The following is a 21,954-nucleotide window of genomic DNA, read 5'->3' on the forward strand; positions in this document are numbered from 1 at the left end:
ACTGTGACAAGTCTGCTGCTCTGGTGGGGATGTCGATCAGGGGGGAGGCAGTGCATGGGGGGTGCAGGGAGCAGATGGGGAATCTTTGTACCTTCTCAGAATTGCTATGAGAACCCAAAATGGCTCTAAAAATACTCGAGGCGTTCCCTTTGGGGCTCAGTGGTAACGAACCCAACTAGTATCCGTGAGGACACGGGTTCAATCCCTGGCCTTGCTCAGTGGGTTAGGGGTCTGGTGTGGCTGTGGCTGTGGCATTGACTGGCAGCTACAGTTCCGATGCAACCCCTTAGCCTGGGAAATTCCATATGCTGCATGTGCGGCCCCTAAAAAAAAAAGGAAGAAGGTGTTGTGGTGTCTGCACGCAGGTAGAAAAAGAATTTTCTGGATTTAAACCAAGGTGCAGAAAAGACAAGTTTATGGAGGCAAGAGCCACTGTTAACACAGTGGGCCGATGTCCTGATAATCGGGGAGAGCCGACTCTGGGCGCAGGGTTGTGTCTGTTTTTATAGCCCAAAGACAGAGGGGAGCGAGGCGTGGTCTTGCCCTACACCTGCTGACCTGTTGGAATCATGGGGTCTTTGGATGCACTTCCTGGTTGGTTGGGGGCATATGTTGCCCCTATAGGAGTGGGTAAGGAGTGGGCTACATACCTTTCCAAGTGGAGGGGGGCAGGAAGGAATAGGCCAGGTTGATGGGGTGGGGACGTCCTTAGAAACATTGTGACAGTTACAGTGAGAAAGGTGGGATGATAAGGGTCTGGCAAATTTTTTTTTTTTTTTTTTAAGTCTTTTGCCTTTTTAGGGCTGTTGTGCCCACAGCATATGGAAGTTCCCAGGCTAGGGTTCAGATCGGAGTTACAGCTGCCGGCCTACACCACAGCCACAGCAACATGGGATCTGAGCCGTGTCTGTGACCTACACCATGGCTCAGGGCAACACGGGATCCTTAACCCACTCAGCAAGACCAGGGATCGAACCCACGTCCTCATGGGTATTAGTTGGGTTCATTAACCTCTGAGCCACAAAGGGAACTCCTGGGTTGGGCAATTCTTACCTTGGCCAGAGGCTTTTTGAGTTTTATTTCCTTGGAGATGCCTTGAAGTCCCACAGAAGCTAGTGAGAACTTTTAGGCAGGTAGTGGGGAGCAGAGGTGACTAGTTGTTTAAATTATTTACCCCTGGAGATGTTGAGCGTCTAACCCTCACCCTAGACCCTTCTACTCAAGGGACAGATCGCTCTGCCTCATCTCTGGCATGTATCGTGCTGGGCCCCAAAACGACTTCGTGGGTGGTGGGGGCGCTGGCGTGGTCCTGCAACATTTCGGGCAAGGTCGCCAAGTCCCAGTACTTTCTGTTTCAGCTCCATCACTTCCAGGTGACATCCATCCTGGGGTCCAAGGTGGAAATTCTGAAGGAGTCAGAGAGTCTGAGGTAAGATACTGGGCCTTGTTCCCCATGGGGCTGGATATATGCGTCCCGTTCCCTCCTCCAGTGGCTGCCAGGTGCTGGGTGCACTAGTTGTAGGAGAAGAACCCACTTAGGTCAACTGCCTTGCAACAGGAAGATGCCGTCTTGGACTGTGGTTCCAAGAGGGTTCTAGGGAGTTCCTGTTGTGGCTCAGCGGGTTCAGCATCAGACTAGTATCCATGGGGATGCAGGTTTGATCCCTGTCCTCACTCAGTGGGTTAAAGGATCCAGCATTGCTGTGAGCTGTGGCGTAGGTCACGGATGTGGCTCAATTCTGGCGTTGTTGTGGGGTTGTGGGGTCGGCCGGCAGCTGCAGCTCCAATTTGACCCCTAGCCTGGGAACGTCTATATACTGCAAGTGTGGGCCCCTGGTGCCCCCGCCAAAAAAAAAAAAAAAAAAAAAAACAAGGAGGGTTCTATCCTTGTCTTGACCATATAAACATCCAAACCAGACCATTGACAAGGACTATTGGGAATTGATGCTGGAGACTTGAATGATTCCGTATAGCCTCACGTGGCCTTCCCTTACCTGCTGGAAGGAAGGTACCCCGTATTTTCCTGCCCATTACTCCTGCTAGGTCTAGATTTGATGTCTGTCAAGCACCCACTGGGCATTGGCCATGCTGACATTCTGGGGCACTGTTCTCCGGGTCCCCCCTGAAGCCTGCTCCCCCTCCTCCGCCCCTCCCCTTCTACCCAGACGGGAGTTTTCCTGGAGACCCAGGGCTTTTCCCTTCCCAGGCTAAGCTCCCCTTTGTGACCCAGCAAAGCCTGGAATTCTCCCTCTGGCCTGTTTCCCAGGGCTCTCTGACAGTGGCCTCAGTGGCCTCAAAGCGCAGTCTAGCCGCCAGTCTCAAGACAGGCCCAGCTCCGCAGATTCCTCTTCCTTTTTTATTGCAAATTCATTTGTTCAAAAATAAAGCCTTTGTGTGGGGGTGGGGGGTGGGGGGTGGGGTGCGATGCAGCTGGGAGATGCTGCCAGGGGTGGATGGATCCCCGCTGAAAGGCTTAGGGTGGTCCTCCCCGAGGGGGCAGCCGGGCCTTTGTCCTGGGGCTCCGCATCAGAAATGCTAAGTCAGTGGGCAGGGCTGTCAGCTCCCTGAGAGACCAGACAGACATCCCCTATTCTAGAAGGGGCGGGCACCATTAGCATTTCTCTAGCTGCAGGCCTGACATCCAGCCGGCTGCCTCCAGCAGGCCCCCAAGACTCTACTAGGAGCTGAAGGCAGGGTGGTAACCTCCCGGAGAGGTCCCAGTGGGGACAGTTGTAGCTGGTGGGCTTGGGGGCTTTGGCAGTGTCCCTTCACCATGGGGGCACCTCTCTCGTCTATCCCTACTCGCAAATGTGGACACCTCACCAGCAATCACCCCCCCCACCAGCCCTATCCCCTCACCAGGCAGATGCTGCACACAGGCCCCATGTCCCCAGGTGAGGGGTGGTGGGAAGAGCCTGGGCTGAATTCTGGTCCCTAGTCCTCCCAGACGTGCTGTGTGGCCCTCCTCCAGAAGCTCCCCCGGTCTGGGAGTCACTTTTAACTGCACAAGACTGGAGTCTGAGTCCCTTCCAGCTCAGGGTTTCCAAGACCTGTGATACCATAGCGAGCCCGCCTGGGTCCCCTAGCTGTGGTCCCCTAGCCAGTCATGTCACTGCGCTGAGCCTCAGGTTTCCTGATAGACAATGTGAGTGGGAGGCGGGCTACATGGGAAGCGTTTCAGTGAAGGAAGCTTTTGAAAGCTCAGCTTTTCATTTTTCATGCTGGGTTCACACCTATACGTAGTTCATTTTGTTTGTGGGGGGGTTTTGTTTTTGCTTTTCAGGGCCACACCTGCAGCATATGGGAATTTCCCAGGCTCGGGGTGAATCAGAGCTACACCTGCTGCCCTACCCACAGCAGCTTGGAGGAGTCTGTGACCTACACCGCAGCTCAGGCAATGCCGGATCCTTAACCCACTGAGTAAGGCCAGGGATCAAACCTGGAATCCTCATGGATACCAGTCCTCCTGTTGGTTACTGCTGAGCAATAACGGGAACTCCATACAGGCAGGTTTTATCCAAGTGGCCACCAGGCTAGAGGCAACTTTGAGCAGAGTTGGCTGCTGGGAAGCAAGGCCATGTGGGAGGTACCTGGGTGCTGCCTGTGGGACAGATCTATGGGAGGGGAGACTATGCAGCTGTGGCCCTGGCAGTGAAGAGGTGCCCTGGGGCCTTGGCGGGGGTGGGGGTGGGGGCCTTCTGATCCCCCCCCCATCTCCCCAGTGCGGCCCTGGGCCGTGTGCCGCTGGGTTTCATCCTGCGCGCAGGGCGCGTGGTCCGCCTCTGTCCCAGCCTTGCCGAGCCGCGCTGGGCACTGAACGTGAAGCGCGCCGTGCTGAGCCTCCTGCAGGGTCGCCCAGGCGCCCGTGGTCCCCAGATCGTCGAAGAGGTGAGGTCCCAGCCGGGAGGGGGTTGGTGATCCAGTGAGCGGGGGCCAGGGGGCTGAGTGCGTCCTGCTTGCCCAGGTGGATATCCTGGGCCGGTGTCCCACCGCCTACCAGCAGCGCGGAAGTGGGTTGCACAAGACCAAGGACCTGACCCGATGCTCCCTGCGCAGGGCGCGCGCCTCCCTGCGCTCCCAGGCCCTGCCCGCTGCGCAGGTGAGTGCCCGACGGCACCCTTCCCACCCGCCCCGTCTGTTCCCCCTTCTTCCCTCTCCTTCTTGCTGAGGCCCCTCTGTTTCTCTTTACTTGCTGCTCCACCCCCTCCGCCTCTCAGCCTCTCTGCCCTGCGCCTCTTCGCTCTTCGTTTCCCAGCTGCCTATTCTCTCTGCCGGTAGGTGAAAGTTTTGTGTAACTAGTAAGCGTTTGTACCCATAAGGGATGATCATTGTTGGAGCTCCCATTGTGGGTCAGTGGATTAAGAATTCCGACTAGTATCCATGAGGATGCAGGTTCGATCCCTGGCCTTGTTCAGTGGGTTAAGGATCCGGCATTGCCCGTGGCTGTGGTGTAGGTCACAGACAAGGTTCAAATTTGGCTTGGCTGTGGCTGTGGTGTAGGCCAGCAGCTCCAGCTCCAATTTAACCCCTATGCCTCAGATGTGGCCCTAAAAAGCAAAAAAAAAAAAAAAAAAAAAAAAAAAAAAGAACAAAACAAACAAAAAACCAAGCGAGATGATGGTTGATAATATCAACACCATTGTACAAACTGCACTTTCTTGCTTCCCTGGTCCTTCCACCCCCATGGGGAAGGTGGTTCCTGCAGCTCCCGTGTCGCCCCTTGGGCCCCTCTCGCCTTGGTCCTTGCCGTCCATTTCAGGGGCCCTGGTGTTACTGAAACTTGGCCTCTGTCCACCGGTGCCACATAGAAATACAGAGACCGTTTTGGATGAAGGAGAAAAAAGAGTTTTATTGCTTTGCCTGGCAAAGGAGGCCACAGCAGGCTAATGCCCCAGATGGTGCCCTTGCTTGGGAGAGATGAGGAAGGGGGTTTAGCGTTGGGGAGCAGAAAATAGGGCCAGAGATAAGGATCAGGGCAGAGGCCCGATTGCGTCCTTCTGCAGGGTTGGCGTTCTGTGGCCCCAACCAGGACGGGTGCTGGTGGTTTTCATTTGTTGGGGGTTTTAGTTGTGCAGAAGAATTTGGAGACAGTGTAATACATATTCCTTGAAGAGGAGCCAGGCCCCTGCCCCAAGGCTGCACTGTTGTTTCTTGACTGTTCCTCCTTGTTTTTTTAATTTTAATTTTTTTTTTTTTTTTGCCTTTTCTAGGGCTGCTCCCGTGGGGCATATGGAGATTCCCAGGCTAGGGGTCTAATCGGAGCTGTAGCCACCAGCGCCACAGTAACGTGGGATCCGAGTTGTGTCTGCGACCTACACCACAGCTCACGGCAACGCTGGACCTTTAACCCACTGAGCAAGGCCAGGGATTGAACCCGCAACCTCATGGTTCCTAGTTGGATTTGTTAACCACTGCGCCACGATGGGAACTCTGACTGTTCCTCCTTGGTCCCTGCATCCCTTCATTTTCCTGATCAGCAACTGTTTGCACCTGCCCTTTGAAGCTCAGGGAGGTTCAAGGAAGCGGAGGCTTATTTCCTACGAATGGACAGGAAATGGGGACACAGGAGTTCCCTTTGTGGCTCAGCAGTTAACGAACCCGACTAGGATCCATGAGGTTGCGGGTTCGATCCCTGGCCTCTCCCAGTGGGTTAAGGATCCAGCATTGCCTTGAGCTGGGCTAACAGTCACAGACGCGGCTCGGATCAGGCATTACTGTGGCTGCGGTGTAAGCTGGCAGCTGTAGCTCTGATTCAACCCCTAGCCTGGGAATATCAAATGCCACAGGCACGGTCTTAAAAAAAAAGAAAGAAAGAAAGAAAGAAATGGGGCCCCAGAAAAGCTTGTGCCCAGGAAAGCCACAGGGCCTGCTTGGTTTCACCAGGGGTGGCGGCGGGGGCGGGGAGCGATGCTCCATCACAATCTGGTCTCAGCCTAAGCCACCTCCTCTCCCCTCATGGACCAGCAGCCGGGCCTGGCCTCCCGCCTGACCTGTGTCCAGAGTTTCCAGGCTGGCGCGCTGAGGGAAGCCTCCTGCACGGAGCTGGACACCGCAGGCCCCCTCTCCGGGGGCGCCAGTGCTGTGCGGATGCGGACTCTTACCTCGCTCACCCTGCTGCAGGAGGTGCCCCCGGATCCAGCTGTCGCAGGTGACCGGATGTGGGGGACCCCCTAGATGAGCCTCCCAGCCTCCTCTGGCCAGAGGGGCTCAGGCAGGCCTCGGCTCCATCGCTCTGTCTATCTGGACACCTTTGAACTCTTTCTGAAAATGATCGCAGTCAGGAGAGTCAGCCTGTTTTTCTAGAAGTTTCTCTGGAAGTCTCTGTGGGCCCGCATGGCTCAGGCTTGGTCTTGACCTTCTCCTTGGCTCGTTGTCAGGGGAGGTGGAATCTTCTGGTTCCCAGCTTTTGTGGGAGAATCTACCTTACATCTGATGACCCTTCAACCTGACTGTTTTGCGGGTGAGCTTGTAACAGAGCAGGACCCTGGGGCTCTGCCTGGGACAGCCCGTCCTCCCATCCTCCATTTTATGGGATGCACATTTCCTGAGTTGTTTTACAAAGGTGAAGACATCAAGAATAGATGCTAACTACTTGATGATCTTGAGCACCCAGCCCCCAGGCCTCCTGCAGCCTGGGGACTGGTACTGTTACCCCCTGCGACCCCACCCTGTTACCCCTGTGACTTTACCCAGTCAGAGAACCGCGCACCTGCTGATTGCAAACCTTGCAACCTCCCCTTCCCTCCCCTGGTTTTTAAAAATGCTTTGCAGAGAACCCTTAGGAGAGTTAGGGTATTTGGAGTGTGGCCTCCATCCACTGGTACCAAATAGAAATGCAGAGACGGAGCTTTGGATGAAGGAGGAAAAGATAGCTTTCATTGCTTTGCCAGACAAAGGCGGCCGCAGCAGGCAAAGGCCTCAAAGACTGTCCCCTGCCCCCCCACCCCTTGGGAAGAATTGTGGGGAGTTTTATAGTAAAAAGGAGAAAAACAGGTTTTCAGATAGGAATCAGGATTGGGGCAGACATGCATTCTTTCTTTTGGGGAATCCGGCTTCGGAGATCTTGGCTGGATTATGCTGGGGGTCTTCTGGGTTCTTGCCTAGAAGAACAGTACTTGCGAAAAGGACATATGGATCAGAGAGGAGCACAAAGTAGGAAAGTTCCTGAAAAACATCCTGTGCTGATCATCTTTAACCCACAGGCAATTATGCTCAGGGCGCCTCATCTTCAGCATATGGGTGATTGGGTTTAGGGTGCCGTTAAGCCAGGGAGAAGGACAAGGAAGGACTCCCCAAAGCTGTTAGTTTTAAAGTGTTCATTTCTAAAAGAAGCCTGAGGAGTCTAACTTTGCTCTTCGGGGTATAAGATGCCTGTGTCATTATGTGCGTCCCTTGAGAGGGAAGCAGGATCCTGCCCGAGGCAGTACTACTGTTTCTGAACGGTTCCTCCCTGGTCTCTGCATCCCCTCCCCTCCCTGATCCGCACCTGTCTGCACCTGCCCCCTGGAACTCAGGGAAGGTCACGGAGGCCGAATGAGGCCCACGTCCTATAAATAAGAAATGGCACAGAAAGGCTTTTGTTCCCAGGAGCCCCACAGAGCCCTGCTCCGTTGCAGGAGCACGAATTACCGACTCCTTGCATGGCCTGCAATAAACCTTGCTCTCCCTCAAACTCTGATGTTTTGGTTTGCTTGGCCTCACTGTGCAGGGCGCACAGGAATTTGCCCCAACAAGCTGACTCAGGTTTCTTGATTTTCTGCAACGTTCCTGCCAACATGTAGCATTCCCTGGAGCTTGGTTCTCCTCTCTGTTTTCATAAAGAAACAAGAAGACAGGCATCTGAGGGAAAGAGATCTTTTTTTTTCATAATGGAAAAAAGGCTATGTCCCTGAATAATGAAATAAGAATGGGGAAAATTCTTATTGCTGACATTTTGGAAGGATTTACCGCAGGCCAGTAGCTGTTGCTGAGTGCTTGCTGCGGATTATCTAATTTTATTCTCCTCATGACCCCATCAGGAAGTTATTGTTAATATGAGTTACATTTTTCATAATAGGAAACTGCGGCTCCAAGATGGAAAATGACTCGCCTGAAGTTCTGAGCTAACGAGAGGCAGAGCAGGGACCTGTTCCCCTGGGACCTTTGCTCCGGCCCTGGCTGCTAATCATGTTTGCCTCGGAGGACAGGCTGCCTGCCTGTATCACCCCAGGGAGAGCCTGGCAGGTGGGGATGGAGGCCCTGGGGTTTCCCACCATTGCCCCTGGCTCCATGCAACACCAGCCAAGGTCTCAGACTCACCTGCCTCCTGAGCCCTTCCTCAGGCTCAGGCAGCTGCAGTGACTGGGGCATCTCGTGTCAGGACCTGGTGGTTCCCCACTGAGTTGAATGAGCCTTTTTTTTTTTTTTTTTTTTTTTTTTTTTTTTTTTGTCTTTTTACCGCCACACCTGAGACATATGGAGGGTCCCAGGCTAGGGGTCCAATCGGAGCTGGAGCTGCTGGCCTATACCACAGCCACAGCAACTCAGGATCTGAGCCGAGTCTGCAGCCTCATGGTTACTAGCTGGGTTTGTTAACCACTGAGCCACGACGGGAACTCCCTGAATGAGCTTTTTATCTTTTTAAAAAGATAGCTATAATTGAGATATAATTCACATACTGTGCAATTCATTCACTCATTCATTTTTGGCCTTGCCCATGGCATGCAGAATTTCCCAGTCCAGGGATTGAACCCAGGCCACAGCAGTGATAGCATTGGAACCTTCACTTCTCAGCCACTAGGGAACTCCCAATTTATCCATTTAAAGTGAACAATTTGGAATTCCCTCTGTGGGACCATGGGTTAAGAATCTGACTGGAAAAAGAAAGAAAGAAAGAGTGAGTTCCCCTTGTGGTGCAGTGGTAATGAATCTGACTAGTATCCATGAGGACACAGGTTGGATGGATCCCTGGTCTTGCTCAGTGGGTTAAGGATCTGGCATTGCCATGAGCTGTGGTATAGGTTGCAGACGTGGCTTGGATCTGGAGTGGCTGTGGCTGTGGTGTAGGCCAGTGGCTATAGCTCCGATTCGACCCCTAGCTTGGGAACCTCCATATGCCACAGGCCTTTTTTGTCTAAAAAGACCAAAAAAAAAAAAAAAAAAAATCTGACTTCAGTGGCTCGAATTGCTGTGGAGGCATTGCCTTGATCCCCTGCCAGGCACTGTGGGTTAAAGGGTGTGGCATTGCCACAGCTGTAGCCTGGCTTCAATCCCTGGCCTGGGAACCTCCATGCGCCTTGTGCGTAGCCATTAAAAAAAAATAGTGTGTAACAGTTCAGTGGCTTCTGGTACAAAGTTGTGCATCTAGCATCATAATCAACTTTACAATATTTCATCATCTCAAAAAACCTTGCCCCTATCCCATCTGTGGAAAGTAGCATAATGTCTTTTCTATGGAAGGAAACCTTGGTGACTCCATTTTGCTCCTGTTCGCCTTCCTGCGACCCCCGCCCCCTCCTCTTTCCCTCTTCTCCCGGTAATAATTTGTTTCAAATTAGCCAACCAGGAGGAATGTGCGCCCTGACCTGACCAATGGGAAGGGAACACGCACATCACCTGCATTAGGGATAAATAGGGGAGGGTCCTTTGTTCTGCGCCTGCGCTTTTTGGAGTGCCCATGCTCTTCTGCAGAAGTAAAGAGCCTTATCAAGACTTCTCCTTGTCCACGTGTCTCACTTTCTGACACTGGCGACCAGAGCCAGAGTTGTCTTAATTTCCAACACATCCCCTCCTGTTCTTGTCCCTGGCAACCACGCATCCGCTTCCTGCCTCTCTAGGTTTGTCCATTCTGGGCATTTCACGTAAATATAATCATACAGTATGTGACCTTTTATGCCCGTGTTTTTTTTTTTTTTTAATTTCCCATAGTATTTTGAAGGTTCACTTATGTTGTAGCATGTGTCAGAACTTCGTTTCTTTTTTCTTTTTTGGGGGCATGCCTGGGGCATGCAGAAGTTCCCAAGGCAGGGACTGAACCTGTGCCGCAGTGGTGATGTTAGCACAAATTTGTGTGCTAGACTTACAAAGAAACAGGAGTTTGGAGCAGGGAAAGTTTATTGCAGGGCTACGCAAGGAGTCTTTTTTTTTTTTTTTTTTTTTTTTTTTTTTTTTTTTGTGACTTATGCCCTGAAAAAGTCCAGACTCCCTGAACCAAAATTGTAAAGCATTTTTAGGAGTTCCCATTGTGGCTTAGCGGAAATGAATCATGAGGACACAGGTTGGATTCCTGGCCTTGCTCAGTGGGTTAAGGATCCGGCATTGCCATGAACTGTGGGGTAGGTCACCGCAGATGCACCTTGGATCCAGTGTTGCTGTGGCTGTGGTGTAAGGTGGCAGCTGCAGCTCTGATTGGATCCCTAGCCTGGGAACTTCCATATGCCACAGGTGTGGCCCTAAAAAGACCAAAAAAAAAAAAAAAAAGAAAAAAAAGAAAAATTGTAAAGCATTTTTAAAAGCCAGGTGAGAGCAGGGGTGGGGCGGTGGAGTGAGTGATCAGTTCATGCATAGTTTCCTGCTTGGCTGATGGTGAGGTCATAGGGCCGGGTCACAGGAGTTGACATTGTCAGTCCTTAGGCTCCAGGAAGCCTGGGGGCTTTGTGCCCAGGGTCATCAGGTCATACCATTGTCCATCTGGTGGGGGTTGGGTGTCGCATCTGTAAAACAACTCAGCAAATGTGTGTCAGATCCTATTATCCGGGTACTTCAGAGAGGAACTGAAGCAGAGGCTATGGGGGAGGGGTCCGCCGCAGGAAGGGCCCATAGGCTCCTGCTTGGTTACAGTGACGCCACCCAGATCCTTAACCTCTAGACCATCAGGGAACTCCTGAGAGCTTTTCTTTTTCCTCCTGAATGGTCTTCCCCTGTATGAACGAGGGTTTCGTGTTTTCTCTCTCACCCCCAAGTGGGCTTTGGGGTTAGTTTATGGGCCTTACTGAAGGGCAGGCAGGCTTTTTCCTGGCTTTTGCTCTTGGCCGTAACACTTGGGCCTGTCCTTGTGCATGGCCACCTCACTTGGTGCCAGAACCACGCTGAAGGAAGCCTTGGCTGGGTGTGGGGTGGCGACCAGGGTCCTTCTGCTTGTTCTGGCATTTCCCCCCTGTGCTCATCTCTGTCCAGCACATCCCATCTCAGATCTAGACGATGGCGACCTGACCCCGAGCAGCCTGTTGTACGAATGGGAGGAGACCCTGTCCCAGGCTACCGTGGCCACCGTGGTTGCATTGATGAGAAAGCTGTGCCTGGCTCAGACCACAAGCTTTGAGGTAAGTGGCTTCTCCAGCCCCAGGTCAGCGTCTGCCTGGGGCCTGGATCCCTGGGACACCCTCCTCTGCCTATTGGATCCTTTATGGTCTACCCTCTCAGATGTTCATTATCAGGGTTGCTGTGTACTGTTGGGCAGGTTGTGTACTGCACAATGGTGCCTGGCTGTGAAAGCCAAGAAGAGGAAGAAGTCTAGCTGGTGTGTGCCAAGGCTTGTGCCCCAGCACAGGTTGGAGATGAGCCTGCAGGAGGCCTTTTTCTTCCTCTGTCTATGGGCAAATGGTCCTTTTGGGTCTGCAGACTAACCCTCTGGATCTGGCCTGTCTTAAAGATGTCACAAGAAATCTCTATCCCTACCCAATCTCAGCATTGAAGACATTCCACCCAGTCAAAAACACAGGGCCCAGGCCTTCATGAAATTCTGAGCTGTTTCAAGTTAAGGAGGGGATGTGATGTGGGGAGTCTCATGGCTCAGAGAGGTTCAGAGGGCTCACACACTTCCAGCAGGGGTCCCTTCTTCGTGACCAAGGATGATACCAAGGCTGCACTATGAGACTGTGACTTCTCCCTGCCTGTGTTTTTTGGTTTTGTCTTTTGTCTTTTTAGGGTGTCGCACCAGCAGCATAGGGAGGTTCCCAGGCTAGGAGTTGAATCAGAGCTGCAGCTGCGGGTCTGCACCACAGCTGTGGGATCTGAGCCAAGTCTGCGACCTATACCACAGCTCATGGCAACACTGAGCAAGAGCAGGGATTGAACCCGCGTCCTCATGGCTACTCGTCGGGTTTGTTAACCACTGAGCCAGGATGGGAAGTCCCCTGCCTGTTGTATTCTGAGATAGGACCCTCCACCCACGCTGGTGAGAGGAGAGTTCGGGAGAAGGCTTAGCACCCTCTCTGGGGAAAGAAAATGATGCTTCTAGGCCCCATGTGGAGCCTGCCTCCCACACTGCCCTGCTGATAGAACCTTCCATAGGCTCAGGAGTGATGCTCTCACTGGCAGGGCCCAGGGTGGCCAGCTGGCCCAACCTGTGACGTCCTCCGTTTGTTGGGCAGGATAAAGGGCTTCCTCTGTGCCCTCGTGATGAATGAGACACAGTCCCCACTCTTCTGGAGCATCCAACCCAGTGCGGGGACGCAGGTGGTAACCATGGCAAATGGTAGCTATTGATGAGGTTTTTGTGAGGGCAGAGCAGAGATGTGGCTGAGGGACCTTAGGCCAGGGTCTAGCAGGAGTCACTGCTGTTGAGACCTGGGATGGTCCCTTGAGAATCTGGGGGGGAAGGGTGACCCCCCACACACCCCGCTGCAAGAGGGTTTGGCCAGGATGAAAGTCCTGAGTGTGAACCGAGTGGGCACCTTTGAGGCGCAGGCAGCAAGGATCTATGGGGCCAGCGCTGGCAGGGCCTCATGGTCAGGATGCCTTCCAGAACATTCTAGACTCATAGCACTCTTTGTTGTCCCATCCCGGCTATCCACAGCTCAGGGCTGGTTGTTGCCAGTGACATTTTGAGGACTTGCACTGTGTCCACTGGTTTCTGCCCGTCTTAGCGTTGCTGCTGACTTGAGCGTGAATTCAAGCTGCTTTTGCTGGAGGGCACTGAGGATGCCTGGATTTTCCTGATTCACCCCCAGGAGAGAAGAACGGGGTGTTTTTGCTTTGGTTCCACAACAGCCTTGGTGGGGGGCAGGTTTGAATAGACTTGCTTGTTGATTTGGGGTGCTGCAAATACCTGTTTCGCTGGCTGCTTTCACAGGACCGAGGACTTGGGGGCTATTATGTGCCCAGGTGGACAGAAATGGGTCTTTTCGGGTGTGGGCAGGCCTGGGGGCTGGCCCCTCATTCTAGGCATGGTGCCAGCTGCACCCCCTGCCCTCTTGGGTGGAGGACTTTGGCCTGGCAGGTCTGGGCCGGGAACGGGGCATCTGGTGTACCCAACTTTGTGTTTCTGTAGGGGAAAATTCAGCCTCCGTCCACTGGCACCAATTAAGTCTTGGAAACAGTTTTGGGTGAGGCCAAAAGAGGAGCTTTACTGCTTGGCCAAGCAAAGGAGGCCACCGCAGGCTGACGCCTCATAACTGTGTCCTGCCTTCAGAGGGGCTGGCAAGGGGTTTACAGGTTGAGCTCAGGAGACAGGTCACTGATGAAGTTGTTTGTATCATTCTTCATCCGTAGATCATTTCAAAGGCATCGAATCTGGCGTCAGGGGGCCCAGGGATGGTTTTTGGATGTCTTTGGGGTTATTGCTCCTTGAGCCTTTCTCTGGAATGAAGATGGCTTACAGGAAAAGGGGGTGGGGGGTGTTCCCGTTACCAAAGAAAACACTGGGTTCGGGAGAGCTCTAACAGAAAGTAACCATTAGTCAGAGAGAGCGACAAAGCATGGTTTGTGATCCTAGGTGTGCTGTAACTCTAACTATGAGCAATAAGTCTTGGGTTGAGGCAGGACATAACATCATGGAGATGGTCTCAACTAGCTTGACTTTTCAGCTGTGACAAAATTTCCTAATCATTAACTTTTTTTTTTTGCCATTTCTAGGGCTGCTCCCGTGGCATATGGAGGTTCCCAGGCTAAGGGTTGAATTGGAGCTGTAGCTGCTGGCCTACGCCAGAGCCACAGCAATGCGGGATCATAGCCACATCTGCAGCCTACACCACAGCTCACGGCAACGCCAGATCCTTAACTCCCTGAGCAAGGTCAGGGATCGAACCCTCAACCTCATGGTTCCTAGTCGGATTCGTTAACCACTGCACCACGATGGAAACTCCTAGTTTATTTATTTTTGTCTTTTTAGGGCTGCTCCCACGGTATGTGGATGTTCCCAGGCTAGGGGTCCAATTGGAGCTGCAGTCGCCAGCCTACACCACAGTCTCAGCAATGCCAGTTTCGAGCTGCATCTGTGACATAGACCACAGCAACAGTGGATCTTTAACCCGCTGAGCAAGGCCAGGGATCCAACCTGCATCCTCATGGATGCTAGTTGGGTTCTTAACCTGTGGAGCCACAGCAGGAACACTCACTAGCCTGTGTTCCGACCTGCCTCCTGCCGTCTGGCCCCCAGAGCCCCCTCTGACAGGGCGCATCCCCTGGCCAAGGTGGCTCAGGGCCAGGCTCCTGTGAGCCTGTGTCTCCTTTCCTGGATCCTGGCAGTGGTGGCGCAGGGCAGCTGTCCTGTATTTACGGCGCTAACAAGGAAGTTAGTTGTTCCTACCGGGGAGGTCCCCTGGGCTGGGGGTGAATTGCCAAGGACCTTGTTCCTGAAAATGGCTTTTCAGGGATGTCTCCATGTACATCCAGCAGCTCCTTGTCCCCCCAGGAGGGCTTAGGGCCCGGTGGTTACCAGGGGGACCGAGCCCGTGGGTTTCCACGGGGAATGCCTTTCTCCCCATTGTTGGTGGGCAGGAGACAAGATTGGCTTTTCAGTCTGGAAACAAAACCAGGACTCAGCACTCAATAGAGCACAAATTCCTTGGCCTGACCCTCCGCAGGGAGGCCCTGGAGCTTCGACGTGGGGGGCAGCGGGCTGGGAGGGCTGAGATCCTGATGGGGTGAAGACGACAGAGGGGCAGGACAGATGGGCCTCCCCGGCTGCCAGAGCGGAAGCCTGGGGAGGGGACAGCTCACGAGCACCGTCTGGGATGCTCAGAACAGGGCACTCAGGTCACAGGCATTGATTGAACGCCGGCTGTATACAGCCAGGTGTGGATTCTAGTATGCCAGGGCTGGCTCAAACCGCCTCGCCAGAAATCCTGCAGGCTGCTTGTTCAGCAGACTTACCATGAAAATGAATCATATTTGAAACAGAGGAATGAAACGAAATCGTCACCTAATTCTTTTCCTCTATTTTTCTTTGCCCTGGAGTTTGCTGGGCATCTGCCATAGAGTGAAACTAGGAGGGAATGTGGTGTGTCTGCACACCAGCCTGCGCTCAGTGACAACACGCGGGCCAAGGTGGGCAGATTCACTGTGGAAACTGGCAAACCTCACCAGGTGAATGTCAAATGCGATGGTGCCTAGAACAGCGCCTGGCCCACAGCCGAGGCTCCATCACAGAGTAACCTGTGTGGTTGTGTCGTTATCCATTGTTAGCGGCGATGGTGGTGACAGGCTTCTCACCCTCCACCCCGTGAGCCTTCGAGGGATGAGCCGCCCCGCCCCGTCCTGCTGGGCCTGGCTCTGGAAAGCTAGTCCTGAAGCCAGCGCTTGTGGCTTTCCACAGCAGGAGGCTGCTCCTGAGCCATTTGCCAGGCCCTCCCTGGCTGGGAGGATGCCCAGCCAGGCCCCTCGGCTGCACCCTGGCTGGAGGTCTTGAAAGCGTGGGTGTTCACGTCTAGGGACTCAGGGATGCTGCTCGGGCAAGGCGGCCGTTGCCTGGAGGGAAACACAGCCGAGCTGGCCCAGAAGGCCGGTAGGAGTCCTGGGGTAGCCGCCTGTCCCAGATTGGGGCGACGGAGAGTCTTGGAGGCTGGCAGGGGTCTGGGTCACAGTGAAGGCAGTGGTCAGTCCACACAAAGGCCTGCCTTGTGCATCCTGCCCGAGGAAGGAAAAGCAGAACCGAGGGTCCCCACTGACTCCCCCAGCACGAGGCATGTGATAGGGTGCTGGGCAGACTCGCTGCTGGGAGGGAAGGGTGGGCTATGCTGGCTCAGAGGGGCCTGTTTCATTTTTGCATCTTTTTTTGGGGGGGTGCTTTTTTTTAGGGCCGTGCACGCAGGGGGCACATGGAAGTTCCCAGGCCAGGGGTCGAATAGGAGCTGCAGCTGCTGCCCTTTACCACAGCCACACCGGATTGGAGCTGTGCCACATTTGCGACCTACACCACAGCTCACAGCAACACCGGATCCTTAACCCACTGAGCGAAGCCAGGAATCGAACCTGCCTTCTCGTGGATCCTAGTCGGATTTGTTACCATTGAGCCACAACATGAACTCCTCGTTTTTGCATCTTGCCACGGTCAAGCTGTGTGTGCCGGGACGCAGTCCCAGCCCAGTGGTTTGGAGCAGAGGAGGCCTGAGGTGAGGCCAACTGATCCCAACACCTGCCGACGATGCCGTGCTGGGTGGGGTGAGGGCTTAGTCTTGGCCTTGACCAAGCTCAGCAGGAAGCCAGGATCTCGGCACTCTTTCTGTGGCTTTGGATTCAGGCCAAGGCAACAAATCTGAGACTGAAGAGGCATCAGGGAGGGGAGGGGGGCCGTGGGGCCTGCCTCCCTAACCATCTCCTGAAACTGAATAGAGTCCCTTATTTCCTTCTGAGTGTTTGGACACTGGGCCACTGCACTGGGAAGACCTGCAGATAAGAAGCAAAAATGGCAAAACCTTCCTGTCGTGGCACAGCGGAAACGAATCTAACTAGGAACCATGAGGTTGTGGGTTCGATCCCTGGCTTCAGTGGGTTAAGGATCAGCGTTGCCGTGAGCTGTGGTATAGGTCGAAGATGCGGCTTGGATCTGCCGTGGCTGTGGCTGTGGTGTAGCCAGCGGCTACAGCTCGGATTAGACCCCTAACCTGGGAACCTCCATATGCTGCGGGTGCGGCCCTAAGAAGACCAAAAAAGAAAAAAAAAGAAAAAAAGCAAACCCCTCTTTATTAGCCATCCCTGTTGATAATTCTGAAAACCTTTACCTATATTTTTTTCATGAAAAAATGTCAGAAAAAATTGCCATGTCACTAACTTTGTGAAACATGCGAGGCTCGTTATAGTAACTAGATGATTATCATAACGCACATGTGTTCAGCTTTTTTAGGGTGTAAAGCCCACAGATGCGGATGCCACGTCTCTTTTTTACCCCCTGCCTAGCCCCTAATGTGTGCCTAGCCCATAGTAGGTGCCCAATAAATGCTTGTTAAATTAAAGAATGAAAATGGGGCTTCCCATTATGGCTCGGGTGCGTTAAGAACCCGACATAGCGTTTGTAAGGCTGCTTTTCAATTTCTGGCCTTGCTCAGTGGGTTAAGGATCTGGTGTTGCCGTGAGCTGTGGTGTAGGTCACAGCTGTGGCTCGGATCCTGTGTGGCTGTGGCCTCAAGCCTCAGCTGTGGCTCTGATCTGACCCCTAGCCTGGGAACTTCCGTCTGCCAAGGGTGCGGCCCTAAAAAATAGAAAAGAAAAAAAGGTTCAGCCTGGGTGCCAGGGGCTTGGGATTCAGGGCAAAGCAGCCCAGACAAGCAGCCTCGTCTCTCTGGGTCCATGACACCTTAGGGAGGAGATCACTCGCCTTGTCCCTACCTTCTCTGCAGCCCTGTCTGGAGGCGGGGTGTGGGGGGGTTGGATGAGGTGACTCTTGGGGTTCGGGCCTCTCACGCTTCCCCCTCTGATGTCCAGGCTGCAGAGCTGTCCCTGATGCTGGTGTCTGAGCTGCGGGGCCTCTCCTCGGAGGAGCTCGTGGAACTCTGGGGACATTCTGCTTTTAAATGCCGGGACAACGGGTAAGGGCCTCTCCCTGGGTTGGCGGCTGGGCTGGGAGTGGGCTGGGGGGTCCTGGTGGGGCTGGGTAGTCTGTTTTTTTTAAAGAGTATAGTTGATTTACAATGTTGTGCCAATTTCTGCTGGACAGCAAAGTGACCCAGCTATCTATCCATCATCCATCCATCCATCCATCCATCCATCCATCCACCTTCTCTTGCGCATAGCATCTTCCATCATGGTCTATCTCAAGAGACTGGATGTAGTGCCCTGGGCTGCACAGCAGGACCTCATTGCTTATTCATTCTAAAATGGAATAGTTTGCCTCTACGAACCCCAAACTCCCCGTCCATCTCCCTCCCTCCCTCTCCCCCCGGGGGCTGTGTAGTCTTAATGGATGGGGAGGCTGCAGCTCGTCCCAGTGGTATTTTCTCTCATCCCTGTGATACTGACTTGTCCTTCAGTCTGGGGACATCCGCCAAGGAGGTGATTCAATGGGGAGCTTGGAGGTTCCCACGGGGCTGGGGCGTGGGGAGACTGGAAGCTGGAGGGATAAAGACAGGCATTGTTCCCTCCCCACACAGGGGCCCTCTGGCTGAGAGCTGGAATTAGCATTCCAATGCGCCTTGGGTCCTCTTCTTGGGGGTGGGTGGGTGGGGGATGCTGGATCCCATACCCAGACCCTGCAGATGCGGGTCCGCAAGGGGTGTAGAGAGACCCTCAAGCCTGGAGGGAAGCTGCAGGGGACCTGCCTCCATGGGCTGAGGGCTGCCCAGGGTGAAGCTTGGGGCTCCTTCCCCAGGTCCAGCCGTTCACCAGGTGCCTGAGATCCAGATTTCAGGCCTTTGAGCTTTTTAAAGGTTCTCAGAGAGATTTTGAGACCCCCCCCCTCCTTTTTATTGATTCTGAAATATAAAGGAACCCCCTTGAAAGACAACATGACTAAATGTCTAATTGAATGACTACAAATCTTAGTAGTCAGTAATGCACAGGTATCTTTCAAGCCATTTATCTGTATTCACTCCTTTAATCCTGACAGTGACCCCATGTGGTAGGTGGTGGTATCATTCTCACGTTACACTTGTGGAAGGAAACCATGGACCAGAGCAGTTAGGAAACCTGCCTGAAGTCACACAGCAGAGTTGGGATTTGAACCCACATGGTCTATTTCTCCATCCAGTTGTTATGGGCTTAAATATAAGTGGTATTTGACTCAGGCATATTTTAGTTATCTTTTTTTTTTAATTGACTTTTATTTTCTGGTTGCACCCATAGCATATGGAAGTTTCCTGGGCCAGGATTGAATCCAAGCCGCAGCTACAGCAAACCGGATCCTTTAACCCAACTGCACCAATCTGGGATTTGAACCCATGCTTCTGCAGTGACATGAGCCCCTGCAGTCGGATGCTTAACCCATTGCGCCACAGCAGGGACTCCACGTTTCAGTTATCTTTGGTGTAGAGAGGGACCTCCGAGCCTCCACATGGAGCTGCCCGTTTCCCTAGTGCCACACCCTGCTTGTCACTCAGGATTTTCCCACAAGCCCCTATGGGTTGCTCCTCCACCTAAATGTTAGACCCCAAACCCCCCCATCCAGTTATCATTTCCCTGTTTAGACCGAGCATTGTGCAAAAGTTGAAAACCTTCTCCACCTTCATGTAATCTTTAAAAAAAAAGGGGGGGGTGGGTGGGGACAAGAAGGATCCCGATGTTGAGCTGAGAGCATCCTAGGTTTCGGTAGAGGCAGCCTGCCCATTGTTAGCTCCTGTTCTGTGTAAGAGGTTCTTGCCCTGTGCAGTGACAGGGCTGGTTTCGGGAGAGCAGTGGTCAGGGACGCATATTGTCCCAAACCGCTGTGTCTCCTGGGTGGGCGGAATGGCCAGGGTTGAGACTGGGGTGATAGGGTCCCCATGGCCTTAAGAACATAGGTCCCGGGCCGGGCTCGCTAGGTCCCTCCCGGGAGTGTGTGTGCGCGTGAGTGCGTGTGTGCGTGCGTGTGTGTGTGTGTGTGCGGACATGTCCTTGCTGTACTTCTCCAAGCCTCAGATGTCTCCCAGGTGACCTGAGGCTGCATGTAGGTCACCTTGCCACGTTCGCTGGGTCTCTCTCCATCTCAGGCAACCACTGGTGGACGCCCTGCCCTCCTGTGGCACCGAGCCCTGCGTGGGCCTCATGGCGGAGCTCATCGTGGCCGGGGAGGTGGAGGCGGAGGAGACAGAGGCGTGGCTCTGGTCGCTGGCCTTCATCCCGCAGCCCACAGATGCCATGGTCCATGCCCTGCTGGTGAGCACTGCCCCCCCCCCCCCCCGCCTCCAGCTCAGTCGCTCCTCCCCCGCTTGACCACAGATGGGCTGCAGCAGATACGGGGTGGGGGTGGGGGTGGGGGGAAGCTGCTCTCCTCTGGGCTCTGTGCCAGTGCCTCATGGGACCCATGGAAGCAGGTCAGAGAAACCGGACTTTGAGTCTCAGCAGTGTTCCTCCCAGCTGTGTGATCCTGGGCAGCTGCCTTGACCTCTCTGCACTTTTTTGATCTGTAAGATGGGATGGAACAGTACTTCCGTCTTGGACTCGAGGTGAGAAATGAGATGCTCTACACAAGGCAGGTCACCTCGTGCCTGGCCCAGAGTCCAAGTGCTTTACTTTTTAAAATTTTGGGGGGAGTTCCCGTCGTGGTTCAGTGGTTAATGAATCCGACTAGGAACCATGAGGTTGTGGGGTCGATCCCTGGCCTTGCTCGGTGGGTTAAGGATCCGGCGTTGCCGTGAGCTGTGGTGTAGGTCGCAGACGTGGCTCGGATTCCATGTTGCTGTGGCTCTGGCGTAGGCTGGCAGCTGCAGCTCTGATCGGACCCCTAGCCTGGGAACCTCCATATGCCGCAGGAGCAGCCCAAGAAATGGCTAAAATAAAATATATATATATATATATTTTGCTATTTTTAGGGCCACACCCACGGCATATGGAAGTTCCCAGGCTAGGGGTCCAATCAGAGCTGTAGCCATCAGCCTACACCCCAGCCACAGCCACTCAGAATTTGAGCCATGTCTGCGACCTACACGACAGCTCACAGCAATGCCAGAGCCTTAACCCACTGAGCGGGGCCAGGGATCGAACCCGAGTCCTCATGGATAACTAGTTGGGTTTGTTACCACTGAGCCACAGCAGGAACTCCTCCTTTCTTGTGCTCCTTTGCTGGGCATGTGTGCAGCCTCTGGTGCTCCATTTCCCCGCTTCAGATCCCATCCCCACCCCTTACCAGCGCGACCCTGGGCAAGGGGCTTCGCTGTTCTGTGCCCGGATCCACATCTGTGCAGTAGGGTAACTCGTAGGGTGATGCGGATTAATAGTGGTTACGACTGGGTCAAGTGCTGCGTAGGTGCTGGTGTTGCTGCTGTGACCACTCACCAGGGACAGGCAGCAAGCAGAGCAGGGGGGACCCTTGCCTCTTAGAGCCCAGGACCTTCCCTCTCCTGCCTCCTGCAAGTTCAGATCCCACTAGACCAGGGCTTGCACCTCTCTGGGCTGTATATCTTATTCTCTCCTCAGGTCACAAGGATGCACATATGCTGTGCTAAGAATGCAGGCTTGCTTTGTGCAGCCTGAAGGGGCAGGATAGGAGCTGGGAGAGAGAAAAAGGGGAGGGGGGAGAATGAGGTCGGGGGGAAGAAGGCTAGAGTATTTATTAGCTTTTTTATCTTAGATTTATAAAAAAGTGGCAAAGATAGTACAGAGAATGCTGTGCCCTCATTACCGCTTCCCCCCTTATTAACATCTTATATCACCAGAAGGTATTTGCCTAAGAAACTGATGTTGGTACCTTGCTATTAAATTCACCAAACTTCTCAGATCCCACTGCTTTTCCTACTGATATCTTCTGTCTGTTCCAGGGTCCCACCCAGGGTCCCACGTTGCAGTTAGCGGGCATTTATACATATATATGTAATATTTACATTCTCTTTCATTATATGTTATTATGAGATATGAGGGATAATTCCCTGTTCTATGCAGTAGTTCCTTGGTATCTGTTTTATATATAGCAGTGCATGTATGTTACTCTTAATTTCCTAAATTATCTCTTGTCCCCCTTTCCTCTTTGGTAACCATAAGTGTGTTTTCTATGTCTGTGAATCTATTTCTGCTTTATAAATAAATTTGTGTATATTCTTTTTTACAATTCCACATATAAGTGATAGCAGATGATATTTGTCTTTGTCTGTCTGACTTCATTTAGTGTGATAATCTCTGGGTCCATCTATG

At 53.3% G+C, this 21,954-nt stretch overlaps 1 protein-coding gene across 1 annotated transcript in view; it reads left to right on the plus strand.

Moving 5' to 3' along the window:
- Positions 1-21,954, plus strand: part of APOLTP (apolipoprotein lipid transfer particle homolog) — a 177,211-nt gene that overhangs the window by 12,044 nt on the left and 143,213 nt on the right. Inside the window, exons 4-10 of the mRNA XM_021086611.2 lie at positions 1,359-1,429; positions 3,723-3,888; positions 3,965-4,099; positions 5,965-6,148; positions 11,155-11,300; positions 17,620-17,723; positions 19,818-19,983. Coding sequence (XP_020942270.2) covers positions 1,359-1,429; positions 3,723-3,888; positions 3,965-4,099; positions 5,965-6,148; positions 11,155-11,300; positions 17,620-17,723; positions 19,818-19,983 — 972 coding nt within the window. The remainder of the gene's footprint in view (positions 1-1,358; positions 1,430-3,722; positions 3,889-3,964; positions 4,100-5,964; positions 6,149-11,154; positions 11,301-17,619; positions 17,724-19,817; positions 19,984-21,954) is intronic.

Source organism: Sus scrofa, chromosome 3 (assembly GCF_054392235.1).
Source record: "Sus scrofa isolate SSC_HxYL_T2T_F1_AM1 chromosome 3, Sscrofa_HxYL_maternal_Yorkshire_Landrace_v2.0, whole genome shotgun sequence".
Classification (NCBI taxonomy): Eukaryota; Metazoa; Chordata; class Mammalia; order Artiodactyla; family Suidae; genus Sus; species Sus scrofa.